This window comes from Harpegnathos saltator, unplaced genomic scaffold (assembly GCF_003227715.2).
Source record: "Harpegnathos saltator strain DR-91 unplaced genomic scaffold, Hsal_v8.6 scaffold846, whole genome shotgun sequence".
Classification (NCBI taxonomy): Eukaryota; Metazoa; Arthropoda; class Insecta; order Hymenoptera; family Formicidae; genus Harpegnathos; species Harpegnathos saltator.
Genome location: NW_020230700.1, coordinates 325,491 through 348,498, shown reverse-complemented (window position 1 = coordinate 348,498; position 23,008 = coordinate 325,491). Strand labels below are relative to the sequence as shown.

General features: G+C 38.6%; 1 protein-coding gene across 6 annotated transcripts in view; it reads right to left on the bottom strand.

Annotated features, from left to right (window-relative positions):
* Positions 1–23,008, bottom strand: part of aralar1 (calcium-binding mitochondrial carrier protein Aralar1) — a 107,783-nt gene that overhangs the window by 45,691 nt on the left and 39,084 nt on the right. The window contains exons 1-2 of one of the 6 annotated variants that reach the window (XM_025307348.1): positions 21,057–21,136; positions 20,020–20,185 (exon numbers count right to left, since the gene is read on the bottom strand). The exons of 3 other annotated variants lie outside the window; for them this stretch is intronic. In XM_025307348.1, coding sequence (XP_025163133.1) covers positions 20,020–20,055 — 36 coding nt within the window. In that variant the 5' untranslated portion in view covers positions 20,056–20,185; positions 21,057–21,136. Of the gene's footprint in view, positions 1–4,802; positions 5,178–20,019; positions 20,327–21,056; positions 21,137–23,008 lie in introns of those variants that run through there. 2 more of the 6 variants (XM_025307347.1, XM_025307349.1) reach the window with 2 other exon arrangements.

The following is a 23,008-nucleotide window of genomic DNA, read 5'->3' as shown; positions in this document are numbered from 1 at the left end:
AATTCATAGCATAATTCATGCAGTTTGGCCATGACGATTGCAGATGTGTGCGTTAAAAAAGCACCTTTTTCTTCTTCAAATGCGGTGGGTTCTTTTCTGTGATATATTCCTTCAAATATTCTAATAATTATGCATAATATGCGCCAGTGATAATTTTTCCTTTCTGAAGGTAATCGATGAGCAATATGCCATGACTATCCCAAAAGAAGTCGCTATAACTTTTCCGGTCGAATGAAACATCTTCGCCTCCTTTGGAACAAATGATGAAGTCCACTGCTTTGACTGTTCCTTGTTTTCAAGTGTGTAGTGGTGAATCCATATTTCGTCACAGTCACGAATCGACGCAAGAAATCCTTTGTCCCGTTTGAACCGATCCAAACAGTCCTTTGAAATGTCGAATGCGTTTTTGATTCAACGTCAACAAACGCATACCCAAATCTTCGTGTAATATTTTAAACACGTTCAGAAGATATGCCTGCAGCATCTCTACTATCTCTCTGACCTTCAGTCTCTGATCATCCAGTTCGCTTTGACGCACTTTGTCAACCATTTCCTCAGTCGTTGCACTTTTAGGGCGACCCGGGCGCTCGTCATCAAGTACACTTGTACCGCCACGCTTAAATTCGGCAACCCAAACTTTCACCGTCGAAGGAGCAAAGTCACCGTAAACAGAATCCGATTTAGTTTTGATTTCCGTTGGGGTTTTTCCTTTTAGATTCAAGTATTTAATCATGAGACGGTATTCGATTTTTCCCATCGTTGAAAAATATACTAACACGCGTGCTGCAACTGACTGTCAAAACAAAATTAAGCGTCGCATATGGCTGAACATTTGGGAGCACTTATTAAAAAGATATACCTTTCACACCTTATAACAGTTTTCGACTAGCAATGTCATCTTCATGTTCAGGCTCGAAACTTATCAAACAACCCATCACGTACCTACTTCCGTTGCCAGTATAAGGCTTTTTTCGCTCCAACGCATCGCTCAAACGGATAAGCTGTTGTTGATAGCACTCCACGATAACAGTCTGGCCAGGATCCAGCAACTTGTAACGCACTACACCCTTCATATCTCACCAAATACTCAGCAAAACACTTTTTGCATGGATATTGGGCTTTGGAGTCGATGTCGACAGTTAGCTGGAATCTACCCACGATTTTTCCGCGTTTAAGGTTGTTGTATAATACGCATTTTTCATCACCCGTGATGATGTTGTATAGAAAATCTTTTCTTTTAAATCGGTTCAGCAAAGACACTGTCGTGCCGAGTCTTCACTCTTTGCTTTTCGGACTCAGGTTGTGCGAAACCCACCGACCCTCCTTCTAAATTTTATCGAATTGATGTAGATGAAATATACGTTGTTAAGTAACTCCGAATTGTAACGCAAGCTCCTGTTGAGTTTGAGTTTGCTTGCGAAGTTCTCATGTCAGCCAATAGTTGCTCGAGTTCCTCGAGAGTCGTCGAATTTTTATGGTTGACATTGTCGACCCGAAAGATCAAAATCCGAAACCTGGTATCACTTTTCACACGTTTTATGTATTACAACGTCTTCACCCAGAGAGGCTCGAATCATCTCCATAGCTTCGGAATTTTTCCTCAATTGAAGTGCGAAAATAATGCAATATTTCAAATGCTGCTTATCGATATACCGATAAAAAAAGAGACTAAATTATTTACTAGGAAATTAAATTAATTCTAGTCTCATTTTGTCAATTTTTTATCTTTATTTTAAATAAATGGTTAAATTTATATTAGTCAAAATATTTCCCGTCGTTAGCTGTGACTTTTTCCCATCTTTCTGGCAACATTCCAGCGATTCCACAACGATAGAACGATCTGTTTTTCAAAGCAATCCAATCAGATATCAATTTTTGCATACCCTCGTAATTATTGAAGTGTATATCTGCCAAAGCGTGTTACATTGATCGGAATGAATGGTAAAATCGGTCAGATGGTGTTAGGTCTGGAGAGTACGCTGAGTGCGGAAGGATTTCCCATTCGAGATCTAACAATATTTGTTTAACGATTGAAGCAACATGTGGACGAGCATTATCATGCAAAACGATCACTTTGCGTCTATTGCTGGTTATTGCTGACTTTTTTGCATCAATTCATCATTCAATCTGTTCAATTATTGCTGGTATCGCTTCCTCCCGTAACTATTTCATTTGGTTTTAGAAGTTTATAGTACACCACACCTTCCATATTCCACCAAATAGAGCATTGCTTTATGATCGTGAATGTCCCCTGTTGATGTTGATGGTTGTCCTGGATCAACTCATGATTTTTTCGTTTTGGATTATCAAAATAAATCCACTTTTCATCTCCAGTTACAATTCGCCACAAAAAACTCTTTTCTCTGTCTGGCAAGCAAAGACATGGCGATATTCAATGGCCGATTTTCACTCGATTCATGTGAAACCCATTTGCCTTCTTTTTGAATAGAAATGTGCGAATTATTCGAATTCGAATCGATTCGAATCCGAATCCCTATAATTCGAATTCGAATAATTCGAATAGGAATCAAATACATTATCGTTTGCATGCATCAGCTACAAAACGGGCCAACTGGACCTGTATGTTTGAACCCTTAACTTGTAATTAACTTAACTTATAATTAATAACTTAATTATAAATTACTTTAATTATTTAAATATATATTTTACTTTAAGATGATATTACAATATCAATATTCCCTTTCATAAAATCTTCCCTTCTAAAATCTAATCCCTTCATAAAATCTAAATCCCTTAAAATCTTCCATCATTATTTGCATGTTTAATAGTCATGTTAAATTTTTTAATGATTCGATTCGATTTCATTCGATTCGATTCGATTCGACATAAAAATTCTTGATTCACACATCTATACTTTTGAATTTTTCCCATGGCGTGTAGGCGTTTAGAAATTGTTGATTTATCGATGTTGAGTTGTCCAGCCAATTGTTTTTCCGTTTGAGCGGTGTTTTTATTCAATAATGCTTGCAATTCAGAATCTTCGAATTTTTTTGATTCACCAGTACGTTCGTTATCATTCAAATCGAAATCATCATTTTTGAATCGTTAAAACCAAAATTTACAGTTGACAGTACGATGGAACTTGATCACCATAAGTTGTAACAAGCATTTCATGAGCTTCAGTTGCCGATTTTTTTCAAACAAAAAGTAATGAATGTCGAAAATGCAATTTTACGATCCATTTTAGACGCGTATAAACAATGAAACTATCAGTAACAATAGCGCGCAAACTGTCATATCATAGAGAAATATCTAATCTTTCAGTGTTACCAGATTTCAACGTTCGTAGTAACCATTAACCTGTTACCAAAGCCATCTATTGCTAGGAACCAGAACTAATTCAACCTCCTAATAGTCTTAAAACGGAGTTATAAGGCACGGAATGTAAAATTAATTAAACCGAATTAATTTATACACCTAACAATAAATAAACCATCGACTGATTCATTAATACGCCAGAAACATCAACAATATGAGAAGTCGTTAGCTTCAACGTTAATATTACTTAATATTATCAAAGTTAATATTATCAGTTAGCAATAATATTATCAGTTAGCAATTCTCGGCTAAGGAGTTATTTTCCTTAGCAGAAAACTGTCGTTATCGGAGACGATAACTGTTACTGTTGCGGTAAACCTGCGGCCTGACGAGCCTTTCTGCTCAATAAAAACCAAGTCACCCGGTAGTAACCAGCCGCTCTTATCAAAAGTAACTTGGAAGCGCGATGTTATCACCGCCGCGGGACTCGTCACAGCACAAAGCGACGTCGACTCTGCGACGTGAACTCGCCGAATATTCCGGAACTGCGTGAGAGGCATTCTCACGTGCGTCACGTGTACAGGATGCTTCCTCGTAGCAGAAGTCGGCGAAGCAAGTTATGAGAGACGATTGGAGCGTGTCCTGCATCACTGTCACGGACGCGACCGACGGCCTTTCCGGCAAACTGCCAGTCAGGGGGAACGCGGCTTAACGGCGGCGGCGGCGGCGGCGGCTAAAGGTTAGTGCACACCGTCTCCGTTTCGCCTTTTCTCCTTGTCATAATCGCGTGATCCAACCGACCGAATCTGGGACGCGCTCCAACTTTCCGCGGGCGAAGTTCCACAAAGTAGCGCCGCGCGCGATGTTTGTGGGTCCGTGCTGAGCGACTGTCCGTACATTTCTGCAAACGTGAAGCTTCGTCCGACATTGCCGACGGGTTATATCACCGACGTCGACTCCGACGTCTGAATGAAGAATCCGCGTTGGAAAAATTCGCCGAGGCCTGCAGGAAATCGAACACGAGCGATGCGACCGATGCTCTATGCCTCCGAGAAAGCCTCGCCCGGGAGCGATCGCAGCGGTGAGAAGAGCTTCACTTTGAGAGACGAGTCTCACAGCTTGACATAGGAAGGTCATAGATATCCTCCCCAAGGAAGGTTAAAAGACCATCTTCCGCTGAGATGGAAAAAATACTTTCTCTGGGATTAGCTACGTGTACAATAGGCTCTCCCATTTTTCGAACTGTGTCGGAAATGTCCGAAGGATATCTCAAATAACCAGGATGTCCTTTGGACACTCGGCACTACCTGACTCGTCGGCCAGCGGAATTCTATTCAGGAGAGGCGCTCTTCAAGTCGAGGCTACAAGTGCTCGCTTCAATTCGCCTCTGATGCGCATCGTATGTTTTTCCAAGCTCAAGGTCACAGGCGCACTCGCCGTTGTGCGGTGCGCTTTAGGCTCGAGGACGCCAAGGTCCATCGGCTGAGAAAAGAAGCTACGTAGAACAGAGAGGTATTACGTACTCTCGAAGTCGGCATACTGTCGGTGCTGGTATTACCGTTGCTGCCGAGCTGCTGAACTAAGCTGATCCAATCGAACAACCCGAATCCTGTGATTATCGACAAGGATTGGCCAAGAGTGACGACATCGACAGCGACGTCACACGGCTAGGAGAGAAGTTACCGCAGAAACACAACACGGAAGCGACAGAACCACGAACGCTCTTGCCTCCGGGAAGTGCCCAGGATATCACGCGATACACCTGCGGACGATACACGTGTCGACCCGAGCGCGAAAGGGCACGAACGATGACAACACGACGACGCGTACACGCAGCAACGCGCGATCCACGCGCCAAAGTCACGAAGAGACTGAATGTTAGCCGCTCTGATACGGCTGAGAAGCGAGCGAGCGAGCGAGCGAGAGAGAGCGAGAGATGTCCTCTCTATCCCCTCCTTGGTCTTCATCTTAAATTCGTCTCTGTCGTTTTGCTCAGCTGGTTGTTGACCGGTTCTTTCCCGCCCGCGGCTTCTGCCGCTATCCCTCTGGGGATCTCGCTGCAGTAGCCGGAGGTGAAGGGTAAAAAGGTGCGAGCGACTGCCTTTGACCTGCGAGCGCCCAACCGGTGCGACGTGCACGTCGGCACGGTGTGAGTTTGCCGGCAGTTTTACCCGTGGTTACCAGATAGTGAGATCGTGAGATATCATCAGCGCCACTCGGTATTGATATCGCGCGCACACGATGGCGAAGTATCTGATAGTATGACTTTTATTTCTCTCGCGCAATATGCACTCTCGATGAAGTAAAAGTGGCCAATGAGGTGAAACAGACTGCAATTTCTGCGATAATTGCTGAGTGAATTTTATCAAGTCATCGTTGAAGATAACTGATACCTGCACAGTAGCTTATGTACGCACATTACACAGACACACCAAAAAAGAAAGTTGCTAGTTCGCTAGACTACCATACCTATATGTTTTCGGGGTCGCTGAATCCGAATCCGTTGTCCATTTTATCCCATCACGTCAGGTTTCATCCCTAATCTCAAAAAATACCTCAGAATCGCTAAAATAGCGTTTTTGAAGTTGAACAGTGAACACTGGCGACTGAAATCTGTAGACAATAGACTACTTAGGTTTTTGGGGATATTAAATTTGAATTTTGAAGTCGAATCAATCTTAACAGGTTAGGATTCCTTTTCAACTCTAAATATATCACAATCCTCTGTTCATTTTTTCCTATTGTATCTAACTCTTTTACTCTCAACAGATCTATGGAGTGGCTTTCTTTTACGTTTGACTCGAATCAAACGTAAAAGAAAGCCATTCCATAGATCTTTTGAGAGTAAAAGAGTTAGATATAATAGGAAAAAATGAATAGAGAATTGTAATATATTTGGAGTTGAAAAGGAATTGTCTACAGATTTCAGTCGTCAATGTTCACTGTTTAGCTTCAAAAACGCTATTTTAGCGATTCTAAGGTATTTTTTGAGGTTAGGGACGAAACCTGACGTGATGAGGTACAATGAACAACGGATTCAGATTCAACGACCCCGAAAATATATAGGTATGGTGGTGTAGTTTAGCGAACAAGCAACTTTTTTTTTGTATGCCTATGTTATTATTCGAAGTAACAATATTGTGTGAATATTATGTCATGGCCATTTTATCCGAGTCCACCCTGTCCCAGCAAAATTCGTAGGTCGCAAACACGTAGGTGGGCTGTTTTGACAGACCACGAAGCGCTATGTCGAATCATCCCGCTCGCTGTTAATTGCCAGCAGCGTTTGCTCTTAATTGGATAAAATTACGCGGACGATATCGCGTACAGATATAGTTCGGACACCAGCAGATTTTTATCTAGATAATACAGATATATAGTATCTTCATCTGTATCTTAAATTGAAACAAGTGTCGTCTTTGTAAAATTGCGTAGTAAAGTGGGATGTTTGTATCAAAAAGTTGGCCAAAATTATTTTTTGACGAATTTCGGCTTAAAACGTGCTACTAATTATATATACAGAATACCCTATTTTAAAAAACGCATCTCGATAATTCTTCAACGAAGCATTTTCAGCAAAAATATTTCGAGCAAAAGTTGTATGATTTCAAGGAAGACATAGAACAACTATACTATTTTGTTTACAAATGGCACCACTTTCATTTTTTTATTTGCCTAATATTTTTTGGGATATTTAAGGAAAACTCGGAAACTTTTTCAATATTTAACTCACGATATCTCGCTATTTGTCGGAAGAAAAAGTGGTACTAGACTTTCTTGTTCTATCTTAACTCAAGAATATATTGTTACAACAGCGCCCTGACTTTTGTGAACTTACTGACTTTTGGAAATTTCAAAATCATCAAATTGACAAAAGTCAGGGCGCTATTACAACAATATATTCATGAGATTAAACAGAGTAGAAAAGTCTAGTACCACTTTTTCTTCCGACAAATAGTTAGCGAGATATCATGAGTTAAATATTGAAAAAGTTTCCGAGTTTTCCTTAAATATTTCAAAAAATATTAGGCAAATGAAAAAATGTTTCAGACGAAAGTTGTATAAATTAATTGGTAGAAAAAGATGGTGTAATAAAAGATAGGAGTTTCCATTTAAGAAAAATAATGATCAGTGAATATCTCGAAAGTGGTGCCATTTTTAAACAAAATAGTATAGTTGTTTTATGTCCCCCTTGAAATCATACAACTTTTGTCCGAAACATTTTTGCTGAAAATGCTTTGTTGAAGAATTATCGAGGTGCGTTTTTTTAAATGGGACACCCTGTATAATCATTATAAAAATTTCGTATAAGTTTTTCATGAAATAAAGTGCAAATGTATACATAAAAATACTTTAATAATTAAGAAAGAATAATATTGCACATCAATAAGTATTCAACTAGACAAACTCTAAATTTCTTCATCTAATGAGTGTATTCCATCTTTAGAATCGACATCATTTTCATCTAATCTTCTCAAAAATCTTCTCTTCTTGATATGTCTCATATTTGTTAGCAACGGGCCAGAACTTAATAGAAGTCTGTTGATCATGTCCATATTACAAAAAGAAACAAAAAAAGCAAAAAGAAACAAAAGGAAACTTCATGTCTAAATAACCTTTTCCGGCCAAACATCCAACTTTGCGACGTCCGGAAATAATTTAGTCTACATTGCTGCAAATGTGTGTAAAATTTTAAAATATTTGCTCTTCATCGCGCCGACAGATAATCACGCTGAGAATCTCCAAGTTTTCTCCCAAATAACAGAGATCACAAATCTCGCCATTTCGCCAGATTTGACCCAATTAATGATAATAAATTACGGAATGCAATGAAAACACCTTGTGCTCGCGCAAAAGTCCAAATATACACGTCCGCTGCATGATGTGATTATTTTGTAATATAATATATACATAATGTCGTAATAAATGTGTATGTATATGAACGTATATGTATGTGTATGTATATGAACGTGTATGTACAGTACCGGCCAAAAATATATCACCTTCAGGGTTTTTGACCATAACTTCTTTCACAGTAAAGAAAATAAATTCAAATTTTTACAGCAGATAGCTGGTATCATGTACACTGTGTGTGTAATGTATGGGAAAATTTGACATAATATACTATGATTTTCAAAGTTATTTATTGATTGTCCCAAAATCGTCCGTTGACAACCTTTGTGTACTCGTTATGTTTATGTATTCTGTCGCTACTTCTACACGGCTGTAAACATTAGTTTAGTATCTTAGAAGATGGCGAAGACTCGTGGTGTTCGAAATGTGGACGAACGACAACGGAAAGCTATCGTAGAGGGTCGCAAACAAGGACGGACGCATAGAGAACTCGCCCAGCAATGTGGCATTTCCAAATCAGCGGTGACCAAGTTGCTTAAGCGTTTAAAGGTTCAGGAAGGTTCTATTAATAAGAAAACACGTGACCGACCGCGTTGTACTACTTCTCTCGTCGATCGCAACATTTTGCGTACATCTCGTAGCAACCCACATCTCACGGCGCCGGATATTGCTAAAGAAATATTGACTCCAGGACAGTCTAATCCATCTGTACGTACCATACGCCGTCGCCTGCAAGACGCAGGACTACATGGTCGAAGACCTATGAAGAAGTCATTCATTTCTGCGAAGAATCGGAAGGCGCGAGTAGAGTGGTCCAAAGCACACCTTAACTGGACATCACGGCAATGGTCTGACGTTCTCTGGAGCGATGAAAGTAAGTTTATGCTGTTCGGTAGTGACGGAATAAAGTGGGTTCGTCGTCCTGAAGGCAAACGTTTTGACCCCAAATACCAACTTCCTACAATGAAGCATGGAGGCGGTTCGGTTATAGTGTGGGGTGCTTTTTCCGCAAAAGGAATGGGTCCCCTTCATAAAATCGACGGCATCATGGATCAAACAGTGTACATTAACATCCTCCAGAATGTAATGCTTCCATATGCAAAACGTTTCCTTGGTCGCGGTTTCATCTTCCAACAAGACAATGATCCGAAACATCGAGCAGTTAAAGTGCAGGAGTGGTTCCGACGCCATCGCGTAATTCTCATGGATTGGCCAAATCAATCGCCCGATCTAAATATTATAGAATCGTTGTGGGAAGAGTTGGAGAGACGTTTGGCAGGAAAGCGAGCTACGAATGCGGCCCAGAAATTCTCCCAACTTGAAGAAGAATGGAAAAAGATCCCTCAAGCTACAATCGACGCACTCATTGATTCCATGCCCAGACGTTGTCAAGCTGTAATCGATGCAAAAGGCTTTGCTACAAAATACTAGAGTTATTTAATTTAAATTATGAATTTGGTGTTCCTCTGTTGACATTGAACATAGTTATGGCTATTTAAAGTTTACTATTCATTTTCACGTACTTTGGACATTTGAAATAAAGTTATTTTTTTCACGAGTTGTTTATATTATTTGATGAAAAGTACTTTGTTCGGTAAGCTACACCTGTTGCCAAAACATGTTATGACCTAATAGATATCCATACACTTTAAACCAAGTTATGCTAAAAAATCTTAAAGGTGATATATTTTTGGCCGGTACTGTATGTGTATGTAGATGTAAGATTAAAGGAATTCCAGAAATACATGAGTCGATACATAATTCAGACCTGATCGATATCAACACGAGATAACACTCGAGCTCGGAAATACGAATACACGTACGTTAAATAATAAGCTCATAATTTCTTTTAAAATATGCATTGACTTTTACATCGTACATCCTTCGCGGAAACATTGGCTTTCATTTCTACTAATATACAAAGTGTTCCACAAACCATCGCGCGATACTTTAACACGTTAACTACCACAGTGAATGCATATATCAGGTGCAGTAAAAAGAAATCCATTATTTCTCCAATAGATGACTTTAGTTATCTGTATCTCGCGTTGTATAAGTCCGATCGGGTTCCACTAGATGGCGTCAGAAAGATAAGATTTCGTACTAAAAAAACTTTTCTGACAGTTTTATGATTAGTTGACTCAGTTTTGTTTGAGCGCGCGTCAAAGATGGACACTAGCAAAGAGAAAATACGCTACATTTTACAGTGTTTCTTCGATAAAGGCGAAAACGCAAGCCAGGCGGCTGAAAATGTGAATAGTGTTTATGGTCCTGATACTGTAACAGCCAATCACGCGCAATTTTGGTTTCGTCGATTCCGTTCCGGTAATTTCGATGTCAAAGATGCACCACGCACTGGAAGGCCAATTGTCGAAAATATCGATAAAATCATGGATATTGTCGAGTCCGACCGTCATGTAAGCACTGTTTCGATTGCCCAAGAGCTAAAGATTGCACAAAAAACCGTTTGGAACCATTTGAATAAGGCTGGATACAAAAAGAAGCTCGATGCCACACGAGTTAACGCAAAAGAACCTCATGGACCGAATTTCCATCTGCGAATCGCTGCTGAATCGCAACAAAATCGACCCATTTCTGAAGCGGTTGATCACTGCCGATGAAAAGTGGATCACTTACGACAACATCAAGCGAAAGCGGTCGTGGTCGAATCGCGGTGAGCCGGCGGAAACGGTGGCCAAGCCAGGATTGACGGCTAGGAAAGTTTTGTTGTGTGTTTGGTGGGATTGGCAGGGAATTATCTACTATGAGCTGCTCCCCTACGGCAAAACTCTTAACTCGGAACTGTACTGTCAACAATTGGACCGTCTGAAGGAAGCAATCGCCCAGAAGCGGCCAGCTTTGGCCAATAGGAGAGGAATTGTGTTCCATCAGGACAACGCCAGGCCACACACATATCGATAGTGACTCGCCAGAAGCTCCGGGAGCTTGGTTGGGAGGTTCTTATGCATCCACCTTATAGTCCGGACCTGGCACCAAGTGATTACCATCTGTTCCTGTCCATGGCGAACAATTTTGCTGGTGAAAAATTCGCTTCAAGAGAGGCTTGTGAAAATCGACTGTCTCAATTTTTTGCCAATAGGGACGAGGGCTTCTATGAGAGAGGCATAATGAAATTACCTTCAAAATGGCAACAATTTATCGAACAAAACGGCGTATATTTGACTTAAATCGGATCATTCTAACTATGGTAATTAAAGCCTTCAATTTCATGCAAAAATAATGGATTTCTTTTTACTACACCTGATATGTATGAGTCTTCTGCCAGATACAAATTCTCGATGTGTTGTATATGTGTTTCGTTGTTTCATCTAAATATCTACTCGACAGTTGTTTAAATATCCAATAAAATCATTCCTGATCAAGTAAGTAAAATTGTCAGTTGCACATGAGTGACGGGGCCCCCATACAGAAAAATACAGGGTGACGGGTTATAAGTTTACAACCCGAAGTGTGAAGGTAGATTGGGTTAAGGCAAACATAAAAGTCCCATACCATTTTGCGAGATTCGCAATAATTATCGAGTTATTAATGACAGAAATTTGAGGAGTGGGAGCGCGCCGGTATAGATGATTGGAGAAGCATTGCAGCTGCTTAGGCCGCAGCGCGGCCCAGTCGATCCAGCAACTGTTGCCGATGCGTGCCGAGGGGAAAAACAATCCGCCGCTATTTGTTGTTTTATCTCGCCGGACCTACGTCTCGCCGCACGCCGCCAATAGTTGCTGGATCGAGTGGGCCGCGCTGTGGCCTGAGTAGCTACAACGCTTCTCCAATCATCTATGTTGGCGCGCTTCCATTCCTCAGATTTCTGTCATTAATAACTCGATAATTATTGCGAATCTCGCAAAACAGTATGGGACTTTTATGTTTGTCTTAACCCAATCTACCTTCACACTTCAGGTTGTAAACTTATAACCCGTCACCCTGTATACGCTACATTCTCAAGTAAATATTACTTATTTCAAGTATTTCATAATTTCATAAATGGGTGTGTAAATATTTAATACTTAAATTAAGAATATTAAATTAAAACAAGAATATCAAATTGAAACAAAAATCCTGCTTTTCTCTTATGTACAAAATGTCCGAAAAATATTCGATTTACGACGTAAATAGTATTTATCATTTTGAATAAAAAATATTTATTAAAATATATAGATCGAAAAATCAACCATTTCGGAGTTACTTCCGATTTAAATCCACAGAATTTATATTTATAGAGATATATGAAAAACTTGTAAATATATATATATATATATAGGGTGACCAGAAAGTCCCAGACCGGTAAAATATCTCGAACCAACATTTTAGAACCAAACATTTTAGAAAAAAATTTTTCGGACAAAAGTTGTATGGCTTCAAGGGAGATATAAAACAATGATATCAGTTTACAGATAGTATCACTTTCGAGATATTCACTGATCATTATTTTTCTTAAATGGAAACCCCAATTTTTTATTAAATCATCTTCTTTTACCAATTTTACTAATTTTAACAATTTTTGTCTGAACTAATTTTTTATTTGAGTAATGTTTTTTGAGATATTTAAAAAAAACTTGGTAATTTTTTCAATATTTAACTTACGATATCTCGCTAACTATTTGTCGGAAGAAAATATGGTACTAGACTTTTTTATTTCATTTGGTCTCAAGAATATATTGTTATAACAGCATCTTAACTTTTGTTAACTTGTTGATCTCTGGAAATTTTAAAATCATTAAGGTTACAAATGTTAGAACAAATTAAGTGGTAAAAAAAGATGATATAATAAAGATGATAACAAAGATGATAATAAAAAATTGGGGTTTCCGTTTAAGAAAAGTAATGATCAGTGGATATCTCAAAAGTGGCGCCATCTGTGAACAAAATGGTATAGCTATTTCATGCCCCCTTGAAACGATACAATTTTTGTCTGAACATTTTTTTCTCAAATATTTAGTTTTCGAGATATTTCATCGTTCTGATACTTTTTATACACTCTATATGTAGTTTATTCTCCAAACATAAGTAATACCTATAAAGAATTGTATCAGCATAATCAAGATATAACTGACCAGTTTCGAAGATCAGAATTTTTAAAAGAGAGTTCTGCAATTCGAAAATATCAAGCGTAGAAAATGGAGGAAAATTGGAATACTTGTAAACAAAGCAATAATAAAATGATAATAATATATGATAATGAATACGAAAATGAAAATAATAATATGATAAGATATTCTTCGTTACGTTTATTTATCGTGATCAATAAAAGCACACAACCAATTTACGTTGTTAAAATCGAAAAATATTTACAATTCTGAAGGGGTTGGTTTTTTGACATATGTTCTTTACTAAGCATTTTGCAGCCATTGTATTTAGTACAATGAGTACTACCAGGTCTGTAAATATGAAACCGGAATTGGGTATGTGAAGTTAGCAACCCAAATTTAGTTCTCGATAGTTCTAACTAGAGTTCTAGCTTCCTTTTGAAGATTTTAAGAGTTCTTTTATATTAATAAAAAGAGTTCCGGCGATTAACAGTACTAAAATAGCAATTAAAAAATGGGGTGCTAACTTCACACCCGACTCCAAGATCAAATAGTTCTGAATAGCTCATTCGATGTCTTTTGACAAATACTAGAGTTTCTGATAGATAAAAAGATATTCTGATTTTTTTCCAAAAAATTAAAAATTTCGAAAAATTGAACATCAAGTTCGAATAGTTCTGAATGGCCTATCTGATTTCTTTCGATGAGTTCTAGAGTTCCTGATATAAGAAAAAAATTAAATTCACAGAATTATTTAAAAAATAATTACTAACAGTATTACCGTAACAGACGTTTGACGTCAAATAACTTTTTAATTACTGGTCGGATCGCTTTCGACCGTTATGATTTCTTTTAGAACTCTTAAAATACTATCCAAAACTGCCCTCAGAACTCCTGAGAACTCTGAAAAAAATTTCGTTTAGAACTTAGCCAAATATCGCTCGCCGCATAATTAAGATGGAATAAGTTTTAAACGGTTCGTCGGTTCGCTTTCGACCGTTATGATTTCTTTTAGAACTCTTAAAATACTATCCAAAACTGCCCTCAGAACTCCTGGGATTTCTGAAAAAAATTTCGCTCAGGACTTAGCCAAATTTGGCTTGCCGGATCTTTAAGGTGGAATAAGTTTTAAACGGTTCGTCGGATCGCTTTCGACCGTTATAATTTCCTTTAGAACTCTTAGAATGCTATCCAAAACTGCCCTCAGAACTCCTGAGAACTCTGAAAAAAATTCTAAGCCATGCACTTTTGATATCCATTTCAATAGTATTTGCTCATAAGCGCAATTTACGTGACTATATGCAAAATTGCTACGATGTAGTAATAGGAAAATCTCACTACTTACCTGGCACATATATTAGATTGGAAGTAAGTCATTTAGTATCAATAATATGTAGATGGGATTGTTTAAAACGACATTCATTGCCTAAAGTACAATTCTTTATTCGAGCTATTTGTCAGGCATATAAGATGCAAACTTTATGCGATTTAGAATACTTATTAGAGTCGATACTAATCGTGGCAATGAGTGAGAGCAGCGGCACATTGCATGGAAAAAATTTAGAATCCTAAACGCGGTATATTTACGTGGCCTATATTATAAAAGGTATAGAAACCAATGAAGAAGATACGAATGATTATTATATTCATTTAGATGAAGTTGATCTCGAAATTGATTCTCATACCAGATGGTTAGAATGGTCTAAATCAATTTATCAAAGAGCTTCGGACGCTATAAAAATATGTGCAGATGGAGAAATCTTAAATGCTTTTTATAACATGGAGATTGCATATAAAATAAGAAGACTAATGTGTTATTTACCTATTTGGACAAACATTATGTCACCATATTTTAAAGTTACTGCTATTATTGCTACTTCGTCTAGCGTTGAATCAGAATTTGCTAATTTAAAAGTACGGTTATTCAAAAACGATCTTCCGTTACGAGTCGATAAATTTATAATAAAACATCTTGATTATATAGATGGACGCATCAAAGAAGCGTCGACTAACAACTCGGTTATAACGGAAGAGATAGACGTAGAAAATAATAATATTGTAACAAAAAATATTATAGATAAGAAAATAGAGAGTTCTCCAAATAATTCTTCACATCCCGCTACAATTTTAAATAAATATGAAAATTGGGGCGGTGTTGGAAATCCACAAAATAATAAAAAAACGAAATCAAATTATTTAGATATCTGTTCTGATTGGGATTATGTGCAATCTCATAATGTTATTGATATACCAATTTTAAAAAACGGTAATCTCTATAATAGCATACGAATTGACGGAACACATGTTTCTGTAAAAAAGACATGTGCTTTTGATTCACTTCTACAACTAATTTTATATGCCATTGGAAAAAGTTGCCGATATAAAGAAAGTGTTGAACATCTAGATAACTCCTTAATAGTATTAGCCATAAGTATTTTGCGTAGTGGGAAAGTTGTTATGTCCGATTATATTACTCGAGCAAAAATACTTTTAGATATAGGTATTTTACAACGTACTTCCACAAGATACGCTCAATTTGTAAATGCAAATTGCAATGCAAGTCATTTGATTGATATTATTTTTTATAAATTACCAACCGTAACGCGAATTAAAAAGTGCAATAATTGCGATAACAATCAAATTAGACATTTTTCAATATTATATATAAATATTGGTATGATTATTGATAACGGTCTAGGAATGATACAAGAAGCTATTATTGACGCCGAAGTAAATAATAGAAATTATACGTGCATAAAATGTAATGGAACCATCACATTAGAAATAGAACATGGTCCGCATATATTCTTGGATACCAGTTTAATAACTGACCCAAATTATAAACACAGAGGTCGATTTGAATCAAACCTTAATAGCATACTAAAGACTATTATATTTAATAAACAGGATTATACTCTTTGTGGCATAACAAAATTATATATCTTATGGGGATAATCTAAAACAAAATAACCAAGGTCATTATGTGGCTATTGTATTTACCGGAATCTATTGGTACGAATATGATGATTTGAAAAAAAACAAAAAGTTATGTCACCTCCCAAAAAAACCATTACATCTCATGCGATAATGTATATCAAATAATATTTTAATTTTATATTGTATTTTTACATTCTAAATAATATGCAACTTTTCCTTTTCATTTAGTTTATACACTTCTATTACTTGTTAATCTCCTTCTAATCCCTTACCTTATATTTTTTCGTTTTTTCCTTCAATATGAAAGTTCAATGTATCACATAAACAGACCTGGACATGCACGTGTTCGTGTAGTCATACATACAATGAAATATCAAAATTTATTCGATCTTAAAGATACGGCGAGCGATATTTGGCTAAGTCCTGAGCGAATTTTTTTTTGAGAGTTCTCAGGAGTTCTGAGGGCAGTTTTGGATAGCATTCTAAGAGTTCTAAAAAAAATTATAACGGTCGAAAGCGATCCGACGAACCGTTTAAAACTTATTCCACCTTAAAGATCCGGCAAGCCAAATTTGGCTAAGTCCTGAACGAAATTTTTTTCAGAGATCCCAGGAGTTCTGAGGGCAGTTTTGGATAGTATTTTAAGAGTTCTAAAAGAAATCATAACGGTCGAAAGCGATCCGACGAACCGTTTAAAACTTATTCCACCTTAATTATGCGGCGAGCGATATTTGGCTAAGTCCTGAGCGAAATTTTTTTCAGAGTTCTCAGGAGTTCTGAGGGCAGTTTTGGATAGTATTTTAAGAGTTCTAAAAGAAATCATAACGGTCGAAAGCGATCCGACCAGTAATTAAAAAGTTATTTGACGTCAAACGTCTGTTACGGTAATACTGTTAGTAATTATTTTTTAAATAATTCTGTGAATTTAATTTTTTTCTTATATCAGGAACTCTAGAACTCATCGAAAGAAATCAGATAGGCCATTCAGAACTATTCGAGCTTGATGTTCAATTTTTCGAAATTTTTAATTTTTTGGAAAAAAATCAGAATATCTTTTTACCTATCAGGAACTCTAGTATTTGTCAAAAGACATCGAATGAGCTATTCAGAACTATTTGATCTTGGAGTCGGGTGTGAAGTTAGCACCCCATTTTTTAATTGCTATTTTAGTACTGTTAATCGCCGGAACTCTTTTTATTAATATAAAAGAACTCTTAAAATCTTCAAAAGGAAGCTAGAACTCTAGTTAGAACTATCGAGAACTAAAGTTCGGTTGCTAACTTCACATACCCACCGGAATTAGCCCATAGATGGTCCTAGCTGTCAATGTAGTTACCGTCAAACCGCGTCATTGGCGCCATTTCCATTTGTTGACATCTGACAGAGATTTTCAGCTCACAACAATACAAGTTTCATACAACAGCATTTGTAATAGCGTTGAACATGTCGAATTTTGTGCCTGGAAGCTACGATTTGCGGACAGCATTGATTTTCTGTTATCATTTGAAGAACACTGCTGCAGAATCGCATCGAATGCTTGTCGAAGCTTACGGTGAGCATGCTCTTGGTAAATCACAGTGTTTTGAGTGATTTAAAAAATTCAAACATGGCGATTTTGACGTGAGAAACGAAGAACACGGAAGACCACCGAAAAAGTTTGAAGATAGCGAATTGCAAGCATTGTTGGATGAGGATGACGCTCAAACGCAACAACAACTCGCGGATCAATTAAATGTGACACGAGAAGCCGTCTCCATACGTTTGAAAGCCATGGGAAAGATCCAGAAGATGGGAAAATGGGTTCCACATGAACTGAATGAAAGACAGCAGGAAAACCGAAAAACTACTTGCGAAATGCTGCTCGCCAGGTACAAAAGAAAGTCATTTCTCTATCGAATTGTGACTGGCGATGAAAAGTGGATATATTTTGAGAATCCTAAGCGTAAAAGATCATGGGTAACTCCAGGCGAACTATCGACATCGACTGCAAGGCCAAATCGCTATGGACGGAAGACAATGCTCTGTGTTTGGTGTTTGGATCAGAAGGGTGTGATCTATTATGAGCTGCTAAAAGCTGGCGAAACCGTTCATATTGAACGTTACCGACAACAAATGATCGATTTGAATCAAGCTTTGCGTGAAATACGACCAGAATATCAAAAAAGGCAACACAAAGTGATTTTGCTTCATGATAATGCACCATCATACACAGCAAAACTGGTCAAGGAAACGATTGAGGCGTTTAGTTGGGAAATACTTTCGCATGAGACTTACTCACCAGACTTGGCTTCGTCCGATTACTACTTATTTGCATCGATAGGACACGCACTTACTGAGCAGCGCTTCACTTCTTACGAAAATGTACGAAAATGGCTCGATGACTGGTTTGCCTCAAAAGAGCAACAGTTTTTTTGGTGTGGCATTCACAAATTGTCAAACAGGTAGGAAAAATGTATAGCTAGCGATGGGCAATATTTCGAATAAAATATTTTTTATCATCTTCATACAATAAACGTGTATTTTCTATATAAAAATTCCGGTTTCATATTTACATACCTGGTATACAAGGTGGTTGATTATAAGTTGCCAACCCGAAATGTGAAGGTAGATTGGGTTAAGATAAACATAAAAGTCCCATATCGTTTTGCGAGATTCGCAATAATTATCGAGTTATTAATGACAGAAATTTGAGGAACGGGAGCGCGCCGACATAGATGATTGGAGAAGCGTTGCAGCTACTCAGGCCACAGCGCGGCCCAGCAACTCGACCCAGCAACTGTTGGCGGCATGCAGCGAGACGTAGGTCCAGCGAGATAAAACAACGAATAGCAGCGCATTATCTTTCCCCTCGCCGCGCACCGGCAACAGTTTCTGGATCAACTGGGCCGCGCTGCGGCCTAAACAGCTGCAACGCTTCTCCAATTATCTATGTCGGCGCGCTCCCATTCCTCAGATTTCTGTCATTAATAACTCGATAATTATTGCGAATCTCGCAAAATGGTATGGGACTTTTATGTTTGTCTTAACCCAATCTACCTTCACATTTCGGGTTGGCAACTTATAATCAACCACCCTGTATATCTTGTAAATCTAGTGCTCTCCTTTTGAACACCCTGTAAAGTATAAATCTCTCATAAAAAGAAAATAAACTTCTTTTTTATATACATGGTGATAAGCTTTTCTAAAATGTGTGACAAATATATTCCAAAACTATTTTCAAGAAAAAAAATGTTCTTTGTTGAAGACAACCATTATTTAAAAAAAAGTAATTAAGCAATTATTTTTTTTAGCAGTAGAATGATATTTTCCTCTGTGCATGAAAACTGGTCATTCAGATATAAGTGACACGATGCTCAACATGTTAATAGCATATTCTACAAATTAATCGAAGTTAAAAATCTTAATACTAAAAATTAATTAATTAAAAATTATGAGGCAGCAACATTTTCCGTAAAAAAATATTCTTACGCAAATTAAACTTCAGGAAGTTGAATAACAAAATTACAATTCCAGCTAATGTCAAGCGACCTGCATTCGAACGGAATTATAATCAAAAAATTTGTTACGAACACATACAAAATATTAAAGACTGAAATATTACGGTAAATAATAACTGCCCTCTTGACATTTTCGTATTGTAATTTCCGATTTCAAGCTCCGAGACAGGATATTTAAATACTGTATGATAATTTCGCATTACACTTTGCATAGATAAAAAATAGTAGGTAACAAAGAATATAACAGACAATAAAGCAGGTTTGTCCCGAAAACAAAACTATTGCGCACAAAAACAACAAAAACTATCGAAAACAAAATCATCGAGACGCTCGTCGCGCGCGTTAATTAGTTGACCGTGTCGACGGCAATTAACAATGCATAGCATTAATAAGGGATTCGTGCTGACCTCGTCGAGCTCCCCGTTCTTCTTCTTGTGCATCATTCTTCCTTCCGTTCATACGCAGCCGATCGGATCATCGTCTATCGAGTCACATATTTTCAAGCGACATTTTGCGCGATATCTGCCTCACTACGACGGAAATCGCATCTTCGCGCACTCACGTACTCTCGTGCTATCGGAAACCGGTATTTTACTGCGCGGTTTTTGCCATTTGTTCTTACCGCGTACGAACGATTATTAAAGCAATCGCGCGCATAAGAAACAAGCACACACAAACGTCCCCCTTCTCTCTTTCTCTCTCTCTCTCTCTCTCTCTCTCTCTCTCTCTCTCTCTCTCTCTCTCTCTCTCTCTCTCTCTCTCCCTCCTACAAAAGTATCGATTCGAAGACACTCGACAATGGATTACACATCCGCCTGACGATCAGGAGAGCGCACGACACGTCTCTTCCCGGCAACTTGGAGAATAGAAGAAAAAGAAGCACACATTTCCGTTTAGCGCGCTTTCAAGCACGCACTCGCTCGGAGCGAGTGCGTAAAAACAAGCGACATCGGGAAAGCGTCGCTCCCCGCTGATTCGCGGTCCCTCGTCCCTCGTGAGACAGCGGTGCTCGTTTTAACGCGGAAGGGAACGGTGTGGCGAGTAATCACGGTTAAATCCCGACGTGCACCGGCGCGCACAGTCAGGGTCAGCGAATAATTCAAGAAGCCCGCTTCGCTGCGGCAAAGAACAGAGGAAACCCCGCAGCCTCCTTCCGAAAGAAGAGACCGGAGAAAGGGAAAAAGAAGAAGCGAATCCGTCACGCGTCCGCGTGTCGAGCGACGATTTTCGGCTGTGACGAGAAAGGAAGAGAAAAAAGAAGAAACCGCTGCAGCCGACGGAGCCGCTTCCTGGCGCGCTCGTCATCGGCCGTATCTGCGACCGGCTGATGAAAGGCGCGGAAACGATCCGACTCATCCGGGGTAAACCGGATCAGCCCGAAGGAGTAAAGAGAGAGAAAGAGAGAGAGAGAGGAGAGAGAGAGGAGAGGAGAGGAGAGAGTTACCTCGATCACCGTCCGGATCTCACTGACGCGTCAACTCGAGCCGCAGCCGCGCGCACGTACCGCGATGGACTCACGATGCAACTGGTGCGTGCAGGCAGGTCGGGAACGAGGAGAGGTGGTGGTGCCGCGCTACCCGCGGCGTTTCCACGGGGTCCTCGACCCGCATAGACCGAACAGGATAGCAAAAGTGTTCTGCGAGAGGAGGAACAGGTGTACGTGCGGCGCGGGCCCGGGCGACAAATCACCTTTAGGGGGTCCGCTCGTTCGTGGGGAGATGATGATCATCCCCGGAGGCTCGAGCTAAGGGGGGGGGATCGATAGCCGGAGATCGGCGACGGCGGCGAGGAGAAAGAAGAAGAGAAGGAGGAGGAGGAGGAGGAGGAGGAGGAGGAGGAGGAGGAGGAGGAGGAGGAGGAGGAGGAGGAGGAGGAGATGGTGCACACACGCGGACTTTTCAGCGCGATCGGTCATTTATTTTCGTAGGACGATCGCGTAGGTCGCGGATGTAGGTCGCAGTGGGCGCCTCGTGTTACGTCTAGCCGACGGCGAAATGCGTTCGTTCCACGCGTATTTTAATACATTCTGTATGTCGCATCTCGCGAAGGCTCTGGTATTCAAAACGGACGTTTGCGCTCGTGTTCGACGACGTTTGAAGTTCCTCTCTTGGAGTGCTTTTGTGCGAGATCTTGTTACGAGCAATGTTTTACCTGCGTTTCGGCGCCGTTGAAGCACCGAAACAGTTGTGTCAAAAGTAGTATTAGGATAAGTGCATTATAGGATAAATGCTTGGTTTGATAAAACTATCGGGATAAGCACACATAGACTGTCTTAACACACCCAGAAACTCTCCGTTAAAATTATTCCGTGAAGGAGAGACAATTCTAAGTCGGTCGGTAACGTAACATAAAAATGATAATAACATCAAGCTTGTATTCTATTGGAAGAAATAAATATACAAGGTGTTCATTTGAAAACTTTCCAGCTAATTATCTCGAAAACTATGAAAGATATTAAAAAAAGGTAAAACATGTGTTCCTTGATTTCGAAGGGGAAAGGGAATGGCATTATCAATTTTTTATTTGGAGGCCATTCTCAAGGTCAATTGAACTTTTGTTAACTTATCGACCTTTGGAAATTTCAAAATTATTAGATTACACATAAACGAAAGTTAGGGCACTATTATAGTAATATATTATCGATAGTAAATAAAGTAAAAAAGTCTAATACTATTTATTCTTTCGACGAATAGTTAGCGAGATATCGTAAGTTAAATGTTGAAAAAGTTACCAAATTTTCCTTAAATATTTAAAAAAATATTAGTCAAATAAAAAAATGTTTCAGACAAAAGTTGTTAAAATTAATTGGTAGAAAAAGAAGATATAATAAAAAATTGGGCTTTCTATTTTAAAAAATTAAGTTGACCTTCAACTGACTTTGAAAAAGCCCTTCAAATAAAAAATTGATAATGCCATTCTCTTTCCTCTTCGAAATCATAGGACACGTGTTTTAGCTTTTTTTAATACCTTCCATAGTTTTCGAGATTTCTTACCTGTTACGTTTGAAATTTAGCACCTTGTATAAAATAAATCTTCACGGTAGAACAAGCGCTCTTGTGCGAGCTCTTGTTACGATCAATTTTTTATCTGCGTTTCGGTCGTTGAAGCGTTACAGTTGTGTCAAAAGTAGTATCAGGATAAGTGCACTACAGGATAAATGCTTGGTTTGAAAAAATTATCGGGATAAACACACATGGACTGTCTTAACACACCCAGAAACTCTTCGTTAAAATTATTCCGTGAAGAACAATTCTAAGTCGGTCCCCATAAAAAGTCGGTAGCATAAAAATGATAATAACATCAAGGTTGTATTCCTATTGTAAGAAATAAATATATAAAATAGATCTTCACGGTAGAACCAAATTATCTGTGAGGTTTCAGAACCAAACAAGAGGT